Source organism: Amphibalanus amphitrite, unplaced genomic scaffold, assembly GCF_019059575.1.
Source record: "Amphibalanus amphitrite isolate SeventyFive unplaced genomic scaffold, NRLGWU_Aamphi_draft 000157F_arrow, whole genome shotgun sequence".
Classification (NCBI taxonomy): domain Eukaryota; kingdom Metazoa; phylum Arthropoda; class Thecostraca; order Balanomorpha; family Balanidae; genus Amphibalanus; species Amphibalanus amphitrite.
The window spans coordinates 204,360-224,037 of record NW_024881652.1 but is presented as its reverse complement, the minus strand read 5'-3'; the positions used below and the strand labels follow the sequence as shown (position 1 = coordinate 224,037).

At 49.6% G+C, this 19,678-nt stretch overlaps 1 protein-coding gene across 1 annotated transcript; it reads right to left on the bottom strand.

Annotated features, from left to right (window-relative positions):
• Nucleotides 1–894: 894 nt before the first annotated feature.
• On the bottom strand, nucleotides 895–17,494 carry LOC122383181. The gene is made up of 6 exons (XM_043369343.1): nucleotides 17,456–17,494; nucleotides 13,558–13,770; nucleotides 3,633–3,845; nucleotides 2,305–2,772; nucleotides 1,238–1,583; nucleotides 895–950 (listed from the first exon to the last, which is right to left on the bottom strand). The coding sequence occupies exons 1-6, from the start codon at nucleotides 17,492–17,494 to the stop codon at nucleotides 895–897; spliced, it is 1,335 nt and encodes a 444-aa protein (XP_043225278.1).
• Between the last annotated feature and the right edge of the window lie 2,184 nt (nucleotides 17,495–19,678).

Genomic DNA, 19,678 nt, shown 5'->3' with positions numbered 1-19,678 from the left:
CCAGTAGCGGCGGCCGGTGGTGCCGACGGGGCCGGGGTGGCTGCAGCGTCGGCACCAGTCGATCCAGTGGCGGCGGCCGGTGGTGCTGACGGGGCCGGGGTGGCCGCAGCGCCGGCACCAGTCGATCCAGTAGCAGTGGCCGGTGGTGCCGACGGGGCCGGGGTGGCCGCAGCGCCGGCACCAGTCGATCCAGTGGCGGCGGCCGGTGGTGCTGACGGGGCCGGGGTGGCCGCAGCGCCGGCACCAGTCGATCCAGTAGCGGCGGCCGGTGGTGCTGACGGGGCCGGGGTGGCCGCAGCGTCGGCACCAGTCGATCCAGTAGCAGCGGCCGGTGGTGCCGACGGGGCCGGGGTGGCCGCAGTGCCGGCACCAGTCGATCCAGTGGCGGCGGCCGGTGGTGCTGACGGGGCCGGGGTGGCCGCAGCGCCGGCACCAGTCGATCCAGTAGCAGCGGCCGGTGGTGCCGACGGGGCCGGGGTGGCTGCAGCGTCGGCACCAGTCGATCCAGTGGCGGCGGCCGGTGGTGCTGACGAGGCCGGGGTGGCCGCAGCGCCGGCACCAGTCGATCCAGTGGCGGCGGCCGGTGGTGCCGACGGGGCCGGGGTGGCCGCAGCGCCGGCACCAGTCGATCCAGTAGCGGCGGCCAGTGGTGCTGACGGGGCCGGGGTGGCCGCAGCGCCGGCACCAGTCGATCCAGTGGCGGCGGCCGGTGGTGCTGACGGGGCCGGGGTGGCCGCAGCGCCGGCACCAGTCGATCCAGTGGCGGCGGCCGGTGGTGCTGACGGGGCCGAGACGGAGCTGGCCGGCTCAGGCGCCTTGGGGGCGGACAGCTTGGCCGGAGTAGGTGGCTTGGCCGTGGCGCCGCTCTCGCTGGAGGCCGACTTAGACGCGGCGCTACCGAACGACGGCCATCCACTTAACACTGAGGAGCTGGAGCCGAACGTAGACGACTGGGCACCAGAGGCCACACCAAAGCCGCCGAACAGAGAGGCGGGCTTGGAGTCAGTCCCGGAGCCGCCGAATATCTGGTCTTCTTTGGATGTCTTGTCGGTGGTGGTCGCCCCACCGAAGAGAGATACGGCTTTGTCAGTTCCCTTTCCTCCGAACACCGATGGGGTACCAAAGATGGACGTGGTTTTGGTTTCGGAAGAGGGCGTTCCTGCGAAAATAGACACAGGTTTGGTTTTAGTTGACGACGCTCCTCCGAAGATCGAAGTTGCCTTGTTACCCGATGAACCTCCAAATATTGACGTGGTCTTTGTGTCCGCTGCCGCCGCTCCTCCGAAGATCGAGGATCCAGACTTGTCAGCGTCGCCGCCGAATGAGAATTTGAACGGCGACGAGGCTGCGGACGAGAGGCCGAACTCGAACGTGGCCTTGGGAGTCGCCTCGACGACCTTACCCTGGTCGACGCCGAACGCAAACGGGGCAGCCTTGAAATGGAAGGAACTGTTGGGGGTGGCGGCTCCGGCGCCGACGGCGGGGGCAGAGGTCACGACGCTGGAGGTGGTAGTGGAGACCGCGGCGCCAGAGCCAGAGGTCGAGCTGACAGGCTCCTCCTCCGTGGTGTTCTCGCCCCTTGCCTGCGATGGAAACCGGTGCAGGGGCGGCTTTAGTTCAGACATCCAGTTGAACACATCAGTAATTGAACACATGAAAATACAATATAAAATAAAGGAACAATGACAAGGCCATGGGAACACTTAGCCCTCGCTGGACCTTTTATATTTTCTACATACTCGCACGTGCCGGCCGATGGAAGGGGGGTTACGAACCCCCTCGCCGTTATGCTCCTGATGGAGCTCAAGAGCGTTGCGGAAAAAACGAGCGTGTGCCCTGTTACCATACGCAGTAAATGATACCCGATTATAAGTCCGCGCTCCGCTGGGGGTCCTGGATTTCCACGCCCTGCTGGGGAATTTGGGGCTCCCCAGCACTCACCGCACCCGGCTACGGGCGGTGCTCGGCTTACGGGCAATCCCGCATGGGATAAAGTTGCCCGTCCAGCCCGGATCAGGGGGTTGCGGCGTGGAGGAGAAGGATTTGACTATCCTGAGGATGGAAACGATGGAACGGTGCGGATATCGATGGAGGCAGATATAGTCACTATAAGCTGAACATTCCATGAGCAAGGTTAGCAGGCGAACTGGCGACGAAATGGAGAGTGTGGTACTTTTATCTGGGCAGACAATAGTGATGGACAGAGTGGGGCGAGAAACTATTAGCCACGTGCCTCGGGAAAGGTAGTGAGCCCTGGGGGCATCGTTCGTAGCTGGCTGACGGTTTGTGTTCTGACTGACTGACCTTGGCCGGTGTGCTGGTGGCGCCCTCGGCGGTCGGCGGACGGAACGAGAAGCTCGGCGTGCTCGGCTGAGCAGGTGGCGCTGTGGTCGGTCCAAAGCTGAAGCCAGTGGAGGCGGCAGCAGAGGCGCCAGTGGTGGTACGCCCAGTCCAGGCCGACGGTGCCTGGCCGAACCTGAGACCGCCGTCCGTGCTACAGACCGTCCTGGTAGCGGGCGTCGTCTTACTAAACCCCGACCCGAAGATGGTGGGAGCCGTCGTGGCAGGGGCCTTGCCATCGCAGGAAAACAGCTGCGGTATGGGGAGCTGCTGCAGCTGTGGTGCCGCCTGCGCCTCCAGCTGCTTCTGGTTCTTCATCTGGTCCACCTCCAGCTGCTTCTGGTTCTTCATCTGGTCCACCTCCAGCTGCTTCTGGTTCCTCATCTGGTCCACCTCCAGCTGCTTCTGGTTCTTCATCTGGTCCACCTCCAGCTGCCGAAGGGGCAGAAGGAGTGTCAGAGGTGGAGACTTCAGTGACAACGGGACACTACCTAGGAGCACGACATACCAGAAAATGCACAACACTATCGTTCCTCGCCATGCGATGAGATCCAACACAACATACCGGCGATGGTTAAATCAACAAGGATCAGTGAGATAAACATGGTCAGCACAGTGAAGGTCTCTGCCATTGATGATGCGATCGGACATTGTTGTGACTGCACAGGCCACCCACCACTGGGTTTGACGGACCAGCAGCGCTCCGTCCAACTGGGCAAGGCCATCTACATATAGAAGGTACAGTCACTCCCCCGCCGACCAATAAGAGACAGATCCTGAGTGACGTCACCCCTGATGCTCGCAAGGGGTACTCCATTCCTTTACAACGTAAAAATGACTAATCTAATTTGAAAATTGTTGGTGACACTCTACACATATCGCTCATCCGTTGATGTCAATGGAAAGTCCAACTAATTTTCTAGCGATAAAAAAGAGCAGCAATATGCTAAGAAATGACCGGTTTTGAAGATATAGACGATTTAAAAATCCTCTGCAGTTGCAGGAAATCAACGTGAAAACGCATCGAGGTTATATTTTTACTATGAATAAATCATTTTTCAGTAAGTTTTTAGATATGGTATCGATTTATTCAACAACTTTATTAAAATATTTTTATTATTTGTAACTTTATTTCAAAATGATATTTTCAAAAATGGCAACTGTTGGCAAGTAGCTTTGAAGCGATTGTGGCGCACCGCGCCATGATTGTCCTGAGGCCCCCTTATGATGTCATCAAAAGTGGAGTGACATGGGCCTGCCACTGGGCCTGAATCGCCGTCCTCCTGACTCACGCTCAGCTCCTGCAGCTCTCGGCGCAGCTGCCGCAGCTCCTCATTCAGCATGCCACGAGCGTCGGCCAGCACCGCGTCCCGCAGCTCCGCGGAACTCTGGGGCCGGGTGTGCGGGCCGGCCGCCGGCGGCGACTGCTGTTCCGTCAGAGTTATGACGGCTTCCTTCAGACCCTGCAGCTCGTCGCACAGGCGGTCCATGAGGGGACGCACCTCCTGAGCGGAAAGTACAGGTCTCGGGTCAGCCACACCCTCAGGTCCGCCAGAAAGTGTCATTCCTTGGATAGGGCACAACAATCATTAACCCTATTAGTGGCAGGGGGGTTGTTTTTATCCACCCCTCAGGTTTTTCGAGAATATCTCCGAAACCGCTGAAGCTACGATGCTAAAATTTTCTGACTTTTCCTAAAACTAAATTGGGCACATTCCCTGAAAATTTCAAGTTCATAACTTTACCAGGGGCGGCTCCAGAGCACTGGGAATTGGGGGTCCTATTCGTGAAGCGAGTCATTTGGGCGAAGATCACGATGCTGCACCAGTTTTACGAACAGTGAATGAAAGGTATCATGTGATAACATATACAAAGTTATTGTGCATCCTCTTTTGACACGTTTTTGCTATAATAGGTGGATCCAGGCGTCCAAAAAGGGGGGTTATTTTTTACCTCCCAACATAGGTGCCCTGACACCGCCTATGCATGACCAATACAATTTTAGTCGTTCTCTCATAAGAAAATTGTAACATAACAACATAGGCGTAGGAACCGGGGGGCCAGGGGGGCCACGGCCACCCCACCATTTTGGAGTGGGGGTGGGGCCAGTAATGTGTGTGGCCCCCCCACTTTTGAGAGCACTCCAATGTCTGAGATTCGCTCTTTACTTTAAACACGATTCAACCAACTAAACACAAAAAGATGGGCCACGGTGCCGTTTCTGTCACGGATAATCTGTGCTTTGCAGGTAGAATTAACACCGTCTAAAACATGCAGCAGTTTAGCGATTTAGCGCGTAAATTTTCAAATTCAGCGCAGAAGAGACATATCTGATATGTTTATTGCGCCAACCGGTTTCGTTTTGTGGATCTGGTCAAGGCACTAAGATGAAGATCTGGTTTGAGTCAGGTAGAATTTAGAAATGAGATGGATATAAGAAGTTTTTTTGCGAAAAAGGTGGGTGTGCATCTGGTGAATATACATAGGGGAGAGTGGGGCAATGGCGGACGGTGGGTAATGCCGGCCACCCATCTCTAGTGAGTACTTTGTCCATCACTAATCAGCTGATGTTGTTTACATTTCAGTTGAGCGCCATTCTAGCACGTGGTGCAAGGTTGTCACGGTAGCTCCATTATTTTCATTTTTATAGCGTTAAATGTGTTTTTTGTATCTGATTTTTAATTTTTGTTGCATCTATTTGCTGACTGTGAAATGTGTTAACGCATTTTCAGAAGTGCTGCTTTGCAATGACCTTCAATTAAGCCTTTCTTAGGCGACTGCTGGATGTCAGGCGTTTGCGGCGCAATGCCTTTGACTGCTGCCTGCTTTCTTAAAATAAAGCTGACCTCGGGGTAATACCGGACACGTGTCCGGAATGACTCCACGCGGTTTTGTTTGCGACTTCTGTCGTTAAAGCTCAACGTTTCGGGTTGCTGTGTTTACGGCTGTGTTAGTTTGCTTGCTGTGTTTACGGTTGTGTTAGTTTGCTGCTCTGTTGGCGCCGCGCTGTTGTGTTGCAGCGAGTGCAGTGTTGTGTTGCAGTGCAGTGTACAGTCTGTCTTAAAAGTACCGCGCAAAGTGACGGTGGATCCATCATGCCTGATCGAGGAAGGGCCTACTAAATTTGAGTCACTGAAGCAATTCACATCCTCGTCCATTCCCTAGGTCAATTGGTTCGGTGACTTTCAAATTAACCCGCGCCCCAGTGGCGGTCTCCGCCAACTTCGCCCTAGTGAGGGGGGGCATATGTTACCACCCACCTCTAACTCAAAAACTAAGAGGGCTAGAAAGACGCGGTGAAAAGCAGTCGATAGCTCTTGATGCGTACGTTTGAAAGTATTTCGGTCATTTTTCATCTTAGAGCAATATTGGGGTCACCAGAGGTCATCAAAGGTCAAAATTTGCGAATTGTCATTATATTTTTCAGAAAACATGCCATTATCTCAGGAACTATGATAGCTAGAAAAACGCTGGGAAAAGCAATCGATAGCTTTTGAACTCTTCTTTTGATAAGGTCATCATCAAAAATGACCTCAGGTCAACGGTTTAGCCTCCAGAGGGCAAAAACTCCAAAAATAGCTGTTTTTAAGAAAAGTGTTTTTCGACAATAACTTTTGACTAAAAAAAGCTAGGTCATTTCTAATGCCAGAATCGTGTTCCTCTCGCCGAGACGCGTCGAATGAACTATAATTTGACCTTGAAAGGTCAACTTCAAAATTTGACCTCAGGTCAAGGGCATGACCTGACCGAAAAAGGTCATGTTGCATATCAGTCGATGCGTCTCGGCAAGACAAACACAATGAGGCCAACCCCAGCGTTCTATCTCTTTCCAATCGAGAGTTATTGGCAAAAAACTGTTTGTAGCCTCAAATGACCTCGGATGACCTTTCAAGAGGCTATCAGCAAAAAAGACATTTTGGTCGTCACGGGTGGTCCAAATCATTGTTATCCTGAAATATTTGGACTGTTCCTATGCGTACACACGGATCTAGAGGCATTTTCGTTTTTCTCCATTGACTTATAATGGAAAGGTCACGCCACTGACCTGACCTTAGGTCACGCATATAAAAAATCCGAGATATACAAATTGTAGGCACCCATAACATCATGTAATCCACCAAGTTTGAAACCTCTCTGACAAACACTGCAGGCTGGACATGCTTGCAAACTTTTTTTTAGGCTTGGTCAGTTAAATTGACCTAGTGACCTGACCTGACATGACCTGGGGTCAAAAATTTGACACATTGTCCAAAATTGATGTACCAAAAGCTACCCCAAGCGGCGCGGCGCTACGCGCCGCGGTTTTTTATTTATACGAAAAAAACGCGACAGGGTGGTAACATATGCCCCCCCCCCCCACTGGGGCGAAGGTTAAAGCAGGCCCTACCTCAGTCAGGCTTGATGGATCCACAGTAGAGATGTCAATCGCATACCAACTTTTTGGTATACCGATACCAAACCGATACCAACTTGGCATTTGGTATTTCAATCCTAATGTGTTTGGTATTTTGTTGGTATCATGAACCCTCACTAATGTATAAGAGGCTAAGAAGTCGGTATAAAGTTGGTATTTCCCTCATTTTCCCAAGTTGGTTTGGTTTCGGTATTTCCCCACGGTTTTGGTTGGTATTTGGTTTGGTATCGGTATTCCGATTTTCCGTAATTGACACCACTAATCCACAGTCACTTTGCGCGGTACTTTTAAGACAGACTGTACTGTTAACTGCTGAATACAGTTGTCGTTTCTTAATTCTCACTTTAATTTCCATCGAAAGAACGGTTTAACCCTCGCCGGCCGAGGGGGGGGGGGCGGGTGCCGCCCCCCCCATAGGGTTTTTTCGCGATAGCTCCGAACACGCTGGCGATAGAGAGCTGAAACTTGGCATACCTGACCTTTGATCCAAGCCGCATCTTTTGACACCAACCGCATTTTTGGGTCAGGTCAGGTCACTGACCTATGACGTCATAAGTGAACCTCTGCACGGTCTTCAGATGTCGCAACTTCGCAACGCCCTCACTGCCAGAGGAGATGTCACAGGGAAATGAAACTTGCAGGATCTAGTATCCATTATGAGTCCCACAACTTGTATATCTCGGATTTTTCCTAAAGGTCATATGAGGTCAGGTCATTTTCGTGACCTCACCATTATAAGTCAATGGGGAAAAATTCAAACTGCTATTATGGCGCCGGGAACGATCTCCAACTATCTCAAGCACACAGAATCGTGATTTGATGCACTCCTTGCAAGGTTAGATGCGTCACTTTTGCAATGTTGACCTTGCGTGACGTCATTTATGACGTCATCAAGGTCATATTAGTTTTTCGTCAATAACTCTTGATCAAATTGAGCTAGCGAGTCGGGAAAGCCACCAATGGACTCAGGAAGACCTGCCGAATCGAATGATATGCGACATGACCCCTTTCGACCAACTTCGTGACCTGGGGGTGCTGACCTGACCTTGACCTGAGGTCAACACCCCAAATTGACCTGACCCGGACAAAAAGTATATCATTCGACGCGCCTGAGCGAGACGAACACGATGCTGCCAAAATCGGCGCTCTGCGGCCGTTTTTTTGCGAAGTTATTCACCAAAAACTGAACCGTACCTTGGGGCACTTGACCTGACCTCAGAGGTCACCGGTTGACCTAGGACCTTAAAATCGGGTACCAATCTCTGCGTGTCGTAACGGCGCACACGCTCGTTTTTTCCGCGTCGCGCTAGCTCCACCAGGGGCGAAACGGCGAGGGGGGGGGTCGTACCCGCCCCCCCCCCCTCGGCCGGCGCGTATGTAGAAAACCAATAGGTCCGGCGAGGGTTAAGGATGAATACCAGTGACGATATTTCGACTTTTGTGCTATTGCACTTAGTGGCCGGCATTACCCCTCGCTTTTTTGCACCTCCATTTTTCACCACATTTTCGCGTAGGCTCTGAATCTGCCATCAGTGATCTAAGATACTAAAACTGGGTGCTATCTGAAAGCCTATTCCTTTGGCTATAACCACAGTCAAAATCACCATAAAATAGCTTCAAAAGCTAAGCTATTGAGCAAAATGCTTATGGTGTCGCCATTGCCCCACTCTCCCCTATTGCATGATTAATGCGACCTTGACAGGGGTGGAGAATTATGTAAATCCCAGGGTTGCCTTTCTGGACGGACCTATGCACCTACCCTACCTACAATTTCCCCAATTTCATTCAAAATTAGCTACAAATGAAAGGTTGCCTTTTGTTCATGGGTACCTTTGGAAATAAGAGTGTGTTTAAGAGAGTGTGATAAGAGAGTGTGAAATAAGTGTGTGGAAATAAGAGTTTTTCGTCAATAACTAGGTACCGATCAAATTGAGCTAGCGAGTCGGGAAAGCCACCTATGGACTCAAGAAGACCTGCCGAATCGAATGATATGCGACATGACCTCCTTCGACCAATTTCGTGACCTGGGGACGCCGACCTGACCGTGACCCGAGGTCAACACCCTAAGTTTACCTCACCCAAACAAAAAGTATATCATTCGACGCGCCTGAGAGAGGCGAACACGATGCTGGCAAAATCGCGGCTCTGCGGCCATTTTTTGCGAAGTTATTCACCAAAAACGGAACCGTGCCTTGAGGCACTTGACCTGACCTCAGAGGTCACCGGTTTTTGTTTGTTTTGCTGGGTTAGGCCCTTTCAGTCCAATGAGACCATTTCAGAGTCGGAAGGATGATAGGATATACATAGGGGGAGACATTGGTCTGGGCAGGCACCCTAGTGAGTCGCCGGGGCTGAGCCCGTCCAGAGGACAGGCCACCCAGCCCCAAGGCACTCACTGCACCCGGCTACGGGGTGCGCTCCCTCGGGAGCAGCGGTGCCGCTCCAAGGGAGCAGCCCGCATGAGATAAAGTTGCCTGTCCAGCCCGGAGGGGGTTGCGGTGTGGAGGAGAAGGATTTCAGTATCCTGAGGATAGAAGCACGGAACGGTGTCAGAGGTCACTGGTTGACCTAGGACCATAAAATCGGGTATCGATCTCTGCGTCTCGTAACGGCGCACACGCTCGTTTTACCGCGACGCGCTAGCTCCACCTGGGGCGAAACGGCGAGGGGGGTCGTACCCGCCTTCCGCCCCCTCGGCCAGCGCATATGTAGAAAACCTATAGGACCGGGCCGTGGAGGGTTAAACTGGCCTCTGAAGGCCCAGACCGTCTAAAAGTCCCACACCGGCCTCTGATAAGTGAAAGTCAATCAGCCCAGTTGCAGTGGTCGCTGATATAAAACCTCTTAACCCTCGCCCGTAAACGGCGATCTGCCACCTTCGCCCATGCAGGGGGGGGGGGGTTGGTGCGACCCCCCCCCTTGGCGTTTGAAAACGGAGCGTCGTAGAGCTTAGCGGAAAAGACCAACGGATTGCTCTCGCCGAGATCTCGCGATTGGTGGTATATGTTTTGGTCCTAGGTCAACATTTGACCTACTTTTGACCGGTCAAAGGTCAAATTTTTCGGAAAAATAGACTTTTTCAACTTTCCGCGGCGATTGCGGCAAAACGGTGGGAGATATCGACTTGAAACCTTCACTATCGTGTTCCTTGATCAATTCTCTATCGTTTGGTATGTATTTCGTTTCCCTAGCTCTAAAAATGGCGCGTTGGGAGCGCCGGAAGTCGGCAAGGTCACAGTCGGCGGCAGAAATTCGAAAAATCAAAATTAAAATTTTTGAAATCTGATTGTATTTTTGGATTTGGGAGGTCCATTTGCTCCCTATAGAAGCTAATATTGCTGCATATTCCCATCGAGGTGACAAGAATTAGCAAAATAGTGGTTCGGGCGCTTTTCAAAAATAGTACCGGACGCTGTTCCTCTTGTGACGTCATAGCTCCGTGACCTGACCTGACCCGGTCAAGTTTCTTATACCATATGATAGCCAATACTTGCCCCAACATGCATGGGAAGTTTCATCACGATCCATCAACCGATGTCCGTACCACCGGCAGGAAACCTCGGGCGTTGGCACTCAGTTTGTGAAAATCCGGCCGGAGGCTGTTCCCTTTGTGACGTCATAACTCCGTGACCTGACATGACCCGGTCAAATTTTTTTTTATCAAAAGATGCGCAAGGTTTGCCCCATAAGGTACCCAAAATTTGGCGGCGCTGCGCGCCGCCGTTTTTGCACTATTTCCGAAAAACCTCAGGGGGGGGGGGTTGCACCAACCCCACCCTACATGGGCGAGGGTTAAAACGTTATAGGCCTGGCTGAGCCTAGCTGGCCGTTCATGCTGATTTTTATAGGTATATTGAAAAGACTCGCTTTGCACGTTTCACGCTTGCTCGTAATGAAAAAGTTGCTGGATGCCTCTGGAATTTGCATGGGTGCCAACGGCTGCGGAGGACAGGGGAACGCGTCCATCAGTTTGAGTTTATGGACGGGAGAGTGGAGACTCCCTGAAATTTCAACCAATTTTTTTCTTTTTTTTGTCTCTATTTTTTTTACCTCTGAGCATGTTTGCGAAAACAAAGTGGCCGAAATCCGAGGAGAAATCGGATTTTGGGGGTAGGTTAGGTTTTGGATCTCTGGGACCCTGGCCCCCCCACTTTCGAAAACGTTCCTACGCCTATGCATAACAAGACCATTGCCACCCTTTTTAGAAACAGTACCAACAAAAACCTTATTTACTATACTTTTTGTGTACCCCCAATCTCAATGATCTGTATCCGCCTATGATTTTTGAAAATGCATATTTTTAGGATCCATGTGAATTCCTGGTTCATTCTCTATCGATCGGCAGAAGTTGCGTTAAGATTGGTTCAGAAACCTGGCCGTGATAAACAGTCTAAAATGTATCTGCAATTTGCCTGTTTTTACCCCCCTCTACCCCCCTATTGACTTTTTTTTAGAAATGTAGATCTCGTTGAGCCAAATCGAATGCCGTTTGAATTGTGAAAATCGGCCGGTTAGATCTCGAGATATCAAGGGGGGTCGTAAACAGCCCCCCCCCCCCCCCCTGCCACTAATATGGGGTAGCCAGGAGCCTGCCACTAATAGGGTTAACACATACCTACATCCATGACGTTTCATGGTAGTCAAAAAAACCCTAATTCGGTTCCCTAATGTGGAAGTTCCATCCCAGGTCTCTTCTCCCTGCGCACAATTAGACCACTGTCCTGACCTCGACCCGAGGTCAACACCTTCAATCCGCGACCCACTGCACTGGGGGTTTTCTGCAATAGCTTCTAAACCGCTTGACGTATCGCCGCCAAGCTTTCAGTACCTTCGGCTGCATCAATTTGATACTTTTTTTAAATTTCAACTTCGTATTTATCATAGGTCGGCCGGAAATGACGTCAGAGTGACGTCATGTTCGGCCGATTTCGCCGCAAAACATTGAACCATTGGAATCGCTCCCAAGAGCTCAGTTTTTAACCCGCGCCCCAGTTGCGGTCTCAGCCAACTTCGCCCTAGTGGGGGGGGGGGGGGGGCATATGTATTATGTTACCACCCACCTCTAACTCAAAAACTAAGAGGGCTAGAAAGACGCGGTAAAAAGCAGTCGATAGCTCTCAATGCGTACGTTTGAAAGTATTTCGGTCATTTTTCACCTTAGAGCAACATTGGGGTCACCACACGTCATCAAAGGTCAAAATTTGCCAATTGTCATGATATTTTCAGAAAACATGCCGCTATCTCAGGAACTATGGTAGCTAGAAAAAAGCATAGAAAGCAATCGATAGCTTTTGAACTCTTCTTTTGAAAAGGTCGTTATCAATATTGACCTCAGGTCAACGGTTTAGCCTCCAGAGGGCAAAAACTCCAAAAATAGCTGTTTTTACGAAAAGTGTTTTTCGACAATAACTTTCGACTACCAAAAGCCACCGCATTTTTATTAACCTTCGCCCTGGTGGGGGGGGCCATTTTGGCCCCCCCTGTGGTTTTTCAGCGATAACTCAGAAACCACTTGAGTTAGCGCCCTGAAACTTTGTATAGCTGTTTATTCAACATTTTTACATCATGTCCTTTTTTGGGGGGTTCGGGTCAGGTCAGGTCAGGTCACAAGGTCACCAAAACTGACACCACCTCTAAAAAAGTTCAAAGCTCTCTCAAAGGCACAGCTTTTATCCGATCGATGTAAAATTTACAGTACTTGAAGATGTCACCCAGCTCTACAAAATGGCTATCTCGGATTTTTTTATAAATGTGACCTAAGGTCAGGTCAGGTCATCGCTGCTCCCCATTATAAGTCAATGGGAGAATCGAAAAGTAGTTGTTTTTCAGCTAAATCGGGCGTGATTGTTCCTATATTTCGTTATTGAAGTGTCTTGGGTCAGCAAATCACAGCCCATGTGAAACCATTTGCTTGTGACCTCGCTGAGGTCACGCTAGGTCATCTCCCTGGTCACCAGAGGTCACCAGCGGTTTTTCTGCACTTACTTGTTATTGAATAGAGATAGAGACTCCGTTCGACGTTTATCGTGTTTGTCTCGTCAATGCGGATCGAATGATATGCAGCATGACCTATTTCGGTAAGGTCATGACCTTGACCTGAGGTCAAATTTTCAAAATGACCTTTCGAGGTCAAACTATATATCATTCGACGCGTCTCGACGAGCCAAGCACGATGGTGCATGAATCGTTTCTCTATTTTCTCGTGAATGCATGCTATAGTTAAAAACATTTTCAAAGAAATTTGCCAAGTTGACCTTGCATGACCTCTGTAGGCCAAACCGTTGAGCTGAGGTCAAATCTGACGAACTTTGGCGAAAGAGCTTGAAAAGAGCTATCGATTGCTTTTTTCCGCGGCTCTCTAGCTCTTCTAGTTTCCGAGCTACAGCGGAATATGTCCGGCAACACCGAAAACACTGAAATTTGACCTATGATGACCTCTAGCGACCTCAATATTGACCTTAGCGAAAAAATGACCGAAATACTTTCGAACGTACTTGTTATGGGCTTTCGTTTGCTTTTTTCCGCGTCTTCCTAGCCCTCTTCGTTTTCGAGTTAGACGGGGGGGGTCATTTTGGCCCCCCCCCCACCAGGGCGAAGGTGGCTCAGACCCACACCAGGGCGCGGGTTAACAGAATCGTGTTCCCCTCGTCGAGGCGCGTCGAAAGAACTATAATTTGATATTGAAGGGTAACTTCAAAATTTGACCTCAGGTCAAGGTCATGACCTTACCGGAAAAGGTCATGATGCATATCAGTCGATGCGTCTCAACAAGACAAACACAATGAAACGTCCCCCTGACTCACGCTCAGCTTCTGCAGCTCTCGGCGCAGCTGCCGCAGCTCCTCGTTCAGCATGCCGCGAACGTCGGCCAGCACCGCGTCCCGCAGCTCCGCGGAACTCTGGGGCCGGGTGTGCGGGCCGGCCGCCGGCGGCGACTGCTGTTCCGTCAGAGTTATGACGGCTTCCTTCAGACCCTTCAGCTCGTCGCACAGGCGGTCCATGAGGGGACGCACCTCCTGAGCGGAAAGTACAGGTCTCGGGTCAGCCACACCCTCAGGTCCGCCAGAAAGTGTCATTCCTTGGATAGGGGACAACAATCATAAACACATACATACCTACATCCGTGACGTTTCATGGTAGTCAAAAAACCCTAATTCGTTTCCCTAATGTGGAAGTTCCATCCCAGGTCTATTCTCCCTTCGCACGATTAGACCACTGTCCTGACCTCGACCCGACCCTCGCCGGCACAGGTCATTTTGCGTCCTTCGACGGCACACGGGGGGGGGGGGGTACGACCCCCCTCGCCTTTGGCCCCTGATCGAGCTAGAACTTCACGGTAAAAACGAGCGTGTTGCCCGTCACGTCAGAAAGCCGTTGATACCCAATTTTAACCCTCGCCCATGTAGGGGGGGGGGTTGGTGCACCCCCCCCCCTGAGGCTTTTCGGAAATAGTGCAAAAACGGCGGCGCGCAGCGCCGCCAAATTTTGGGTACCTTATGGGGCAAACCTTGCGCATCTTTTGATAAAAAAAAATTGACCGGGTCATGTCAGGTCACGGAGCTATGACGTCACAAGAGGAACAGCGTCCGGTACTATTTTTGAAAAGCGCCCGAACCACTATGTTGCTAATTCTTGTCACCTCAATGGGAATATGCAGCAATATTAGCTTCTATAGGGAGCAAATGGACCTCCCAAATCCAAAAATACAATCAGATTTCAAAAATTTAAATTTTGATTTTTCGAATTTCTGCCGCCGACTGTGACCTTGCCGACTTCCGGCGCTCCCAACGCGCCATTTTTAGAGCCAGGGAAACGAAATTCATACCAAACGATAGAGAATTGATCAAGGAACACGATAGTGAAGGTTTCAAGTCGATATCTCTCACCGTTTTGCCGCAATCGCCGCGGAAAGTTGAAAAAGTCTATTTTTTCGAAAATTTGACCTTTGACCGGTCAAAAAGAGGTCAAATGTTGACCTAGGACCAAAAAATATACCACCAATCGCGAGATCTCGTTGAGAGCAATCCGTTGGTTTTTTCCGCTAAGCTCTACGACGCTCCGTTTTCAAACGCCAAGGGGGGGTCGCACCAACCCCCCCCCCCTGCATGGGCGAAGGTGGCAGATCGCCGTTTACGGGCGAGGGTTAAGGCCCTAGATCATCGGTCGACCTTCCAGGTCAGGTAAATGACCCAAAAGTCGGGGAAATCAGGACCTATCAGAACGTCGTATAGCATGGCTGCTATGTGTTTTTTTGGGGTGCAGATCACGAATATCATGTTATAGTTATGCCATCATAGATGATGTCTTCATGCATTTAGGCCAAGTCGGGTCAGGTCAGATCAGGTCACTAGTAAGGGTTTTGCCGGGTATTCGTAGTAGGTGACGTGTTATCCGCCTCTGAAGGCCTCGTAACGTGTTACGAAGGCACCAAGACAAATTAATGTCAAATTAATGCTGAATGTGAATTCAGGTCCAAAAACTAGCCCAGAAGCCAGAAACATGAAAAATTCAAAAAAACTGAACCGAAGTCATCAAAGGTAAATGACCTGACCTGACCTTCCGGTGACCTTGACACCCACCCTAATGCCATGGGAGCAACATCGTATCCCGCTCCCCGCTGGGGGTCCTGGATTTCCACACCCTGTTGGGGGGGGGGGGGTGTTCGAACAGGGTTCCGGACAAAATATCGAAATTCAAAATATCGAATCGCAAAATATCGAAGGTAAAATATCGAAGTGACAAAATATCGAAAGCAAAATATCGAAATGGAAAAATATCGAAATGGAAAAATATCGAAGTTGCGAAATATTGAAAAGCAGAATATCGAAATGGCAAAATATCGAATCGCAAAATATCGAATAGCATAATATCGAAGCTGCAAAATATCGAAAGACAAAATATCGAAAGACAAAAGATCGAAAAGACAGGATATCGAAAGACGAAATATCGAAAGGCAAGATATCGAAAAGGCAAAATATCGAAAGACAAAATATCGAAAAGACAAAATATAGAATGCAGAATATCGAAAAGACAAAATATGGAAAGCGGAATATCGAAAAGACAAATTATCGAAAGCAGAATGTCGAAAAGACGAAATATCGAATGCTAAATATCGAAAAGACAAATTATCGGTAAGGAGAATATCGAAAAGACAAAATATCGAAAGTAGAATATTGAAAAGAATCGCTGATGCACTGACATTTCCAACACTTCTATCTTTGAAATGAAAAAAACATCATAGGCTGTGTTGCTGTTGGGCTGGGTTAAGTTGGGCTGCAGGGCTGGTAAAGTGTTATGTCCTATTGACGTCGTCGGGGACACAGTACCAGTAAAAGTTCAAGTACCCGGGGTCAAAATTACCACATTTAGTAAACTTTTACAGTAATAGGTAGGGGAGAGTGGGGAAAGATGCCCAGGGTTTTACTATGTCATATATTATTCGAAAATGACGATCGGAAAGCAAAAACTTGGAGTTTCAACGGAAGCCGACATCATTTTTCTCCAAAAAGATCACACTTTCGTGCCTGAAATATGATAACTTTTTTTGCTATTGAGCATTTTCCTGAAGAAGTGAAAGGGGGCATCTTACCCCACAGGGTGGGAAAGACGCCCCCTGGCGTTGGGGAAGATGCCCCCTGCACTATAAATGACATAAATGGGCACGTGAATCGCCTGAACGAATCAGTAGTCCCTTCGAGCCTGCACTGAAAACAATTCAACCCGCGTACAGCGAGTAAAACCCGCTGCTGGCGGGTACACCTACCCACCACCTAATTTGACACTCTACCAGCGGGTGCGTTTACCCGCATATCGCAGGCTGTGAACCCGAGTATATTGTGTACCTAACCCGCATAGGATGGGGACTCAATCCACACACAGAAGGCAACCTACCCGTTCGCAGCGGGTACACAATCCGCACATGGCGTATTACCTGCGCTGCGTGGGTTGGGAACTCGCTTTCTGCGAGTACAAATATCCGCTGGTAGGGTGTCCAAATCAGCTGGAGGGTAAAGTACCCTCCAGTGGCGGCGTTCAAGGAGGAAAACGCCGCCATCGCCGGGATTCGAACCCGATATCTTTGACATTACAAACCGATGCGCTACCACCTGCGCCACAGGCGACCTGACTCAAAGCGACTGAAATGTCGGTGTATATCAGATTAAAATGAAGAACTGACGGCGGTCTCAATACAGAAAGTAAAAAGGCTTATCTTAGACAATTGACATGAATCCGCCTATAGTGTTTTAAATATTAACCCATTTATGCCCAGGAATATTGACCATCATGAAAATTGATGAAATCAATACATGTTACGATTCTACCAGGGCCTTGCATGGAATCGAAAATAATTTTTGCCGGCAGCAAAAGTTTTTCGAGAAAAACGTAAAAAACGTGCGTTGCGAAATCGCAACGAAGGGCACACCGGGCGCCATCAGCGTTGCGAAAACGCAACGACGGGCACATCAGACGGACATAAAGTACACTAAACGCCGTATATGCTAGTTTGTTTTAACATATATTTCACCAACTGTTGAAAAATATTGCTTGAGAATGCGGAACCGACATCCCTCATGCTTTATTACCCGTCTAAGAGCCTCAATGAGGGAGCATAACTTAAGGGTTCGCGAACGGGTAGATGGCAACAAACGGTCATTATCAACAACAATTGTCCATTTAAAGTACCTAGTGGTCGGCACGTACCTGGGCGGTGCTTTCTTTTTGGAAGTTAGACAGAGCCATTAGCCCATTACCCTCTCATATGTGAACCCCAAAGTGAAAACAATTTAACCGAGGATTGGGAGTAAACCAGTGCCTCGCCTGAGCGCCTATCCGCAATACCATTGTTAACCACCCTCCTAGGAGTAAAGACAAATTCAAATGCAGGGTAGTCGTGCCCACTCTTAGCAAAAAATGAACCTATCCGGCTTTCACAAATTACCCGCGTAAGTCGCAGCGCGTCATAACAACTCGGCTTGAAGTGTCTCCCAGGACCCATTTATCACTTTAACACCTAATCCAAAATTTTCATTGTCCCACTCTCAGCGACCTTCACACTTGTAACCTCTTTCTCGAGACAATGCCAGGGCAGACTGGTGATTCGACGCAGTTCACAGTTTCCAAGTGTTCCGTCAATCCGTCCTTTCCATCTTCAGGATAGTAGAATCCTTCTCCTTCATGCCTCAACCCCTGTTTCGAGCTGGACGGGCAACTATATCGCATTCGAGCAGCTCACATAGGAGCACAGGTCTGTAGCCGGATACAGAAAGTGCTTGGGAAGGGGGGGGGGGCTGGTTCATGGGTGCCTGGATGGATGGGCTCAGTTTCGACGACGCTGAGCGGGCCCCGCTCACACCAATGTTTTCCGTAATTCCAATAATGCTTCCAGCTCTAAAATGGTCTAATTAGACAAAAGGCCTACCCTCAGTAAACAAACAAGCAATGCTTCACATCAACCATCTTATCAATCCGTGCAAACCATGAATTCTAAAAATAAACTATTATTTTCCAGACGCCCTCATCACCCTTGCCGAAGGGGTCTGTTGCCCCCCCCCCCCCCCCCGAGGGGGCATATCCCACATTTGCCGACTCTGGGAGTTATCTTTTCTAACGTAAGGGCCAGCGGATTGTATCCAAAGAATGACAATGCCTATCTGTCGTCTGATACCAGACTACGTCCCCATTATTTAGTACAAAGTAGATCCAATTTTCAAAGTACCTCGCTATCTCTCAGCTCCGTTAGCATCGCCGACCGTTTGATGCAGGTCCTTTTCCTACCATGCGATTTTCAGATGCTCGAAAACCCATTGCTTAGTGAACAGCCCGATAATCTGCGAGAGAAAAAGAAATGAGTGTTTGATAGCTGTTTAAGTGAGTTAATGTGAAACGTGTCGCAACATTCACGTGCAAATGCACCTTGCACTTTACATACCTACACATCCCTCACGACTACAAAACGAGAGGGAGAGAGAGAGAGAGAGAGAGAGAGAGAGAGAGAGAGAGAGAGAGGGAGGGAGGGAAGGAAGGAGAGAGAGTTGGGGGAGCGTGGAAGAGAGGGAGGAAGATTGGGGAGAGAAGGAAAGAACCCACAACGTATCACAAGTGAAGTCTATTTGATGTTCCTATACTTCCGCTGCCCTGCCAATTTGCCCCTCGTTGCGTTTTCGCAACACCCCTGTCTTTCCGATGTGCCCAACGTTGCGTTACCGCAACACGACTGTAGTCATATTTGAAAATAGTCACAAACCCTATTTGCAGCAGAATTTGTTAAAAAACTGCATATTCTAGCTATCGTAGGGACTCTGCAGAATATGTTCACACATTATTCATTACGATATAATTAATCACTTAATCTACTTATTTTGGTTTTCGTGACGTCATCACTGACGGGACCTTCGACATCCCTCTGGGAGCTCTGGACGGTAAGTTACCGGCCGCACAGACTTGTAACTGCGTAGCATCATGCGCGCAACCATGCTAAACGCGCTGAAACTTGTCTCATCGGTGAGACGCCATTACACACTTCTCAAAATTTGATCACGTCGACGCTTGCTTGTGTTGCGAAAACGCAACGAAGGGCGTAAATGGGTTAAGGAATAGTTTGGACAAATATTTCATTTGCATCGGGAAATATTTATTTATCCAGGCTTATTTTTACCAATAAAATGTGCTAAGAACGGTCTGCAAACTTCACCACAATGCGCCAGATTCGCGGACTGCAGAATATTCTGCTGAGCGTTCCAGCGAAATATTCTGCCGGCCAAGACGTGACGTCATCCAAACAATGATTCAAATGTCCCAAGCCCGTTAAGTACCCTCCTAACTCACAGAACGCAGCCCCACAGCTGTTACAGTTACGATTACAATTGCCTTGCACATCTCTACCCCTGCACAAGGCCTGCACAAGCACGCAGCCGAGCCGAAAAG

What these genes read in the sequence shown, in the direction of transcription:
- LOC122383181 (XM_043369343.1), bottom strand. Translation starts at nt 17,494, where the DNA reads ATGGCTCTGTCTAACTTCCAAAAAGAAAGCACCGCCCAG. An exon ending in AAAAAGAAAGCACCGCCCAG is followed by an intron (nt 13,771 to 17,455) that starts GTACGTGCCGAC and finishes CTTTCCGCTCAG; the next exon opens with GAGGTGCGTCCCCTCATGGA. An exon ending in GACCACGTCAATATTTGGAG is followed by an intron (nt 951 to 1,237) that starts GTTCATCGGGTA and finishes TCTGGTGCCCAG; the next exon opens with TCGTCTACGTTCGGCTCCAG.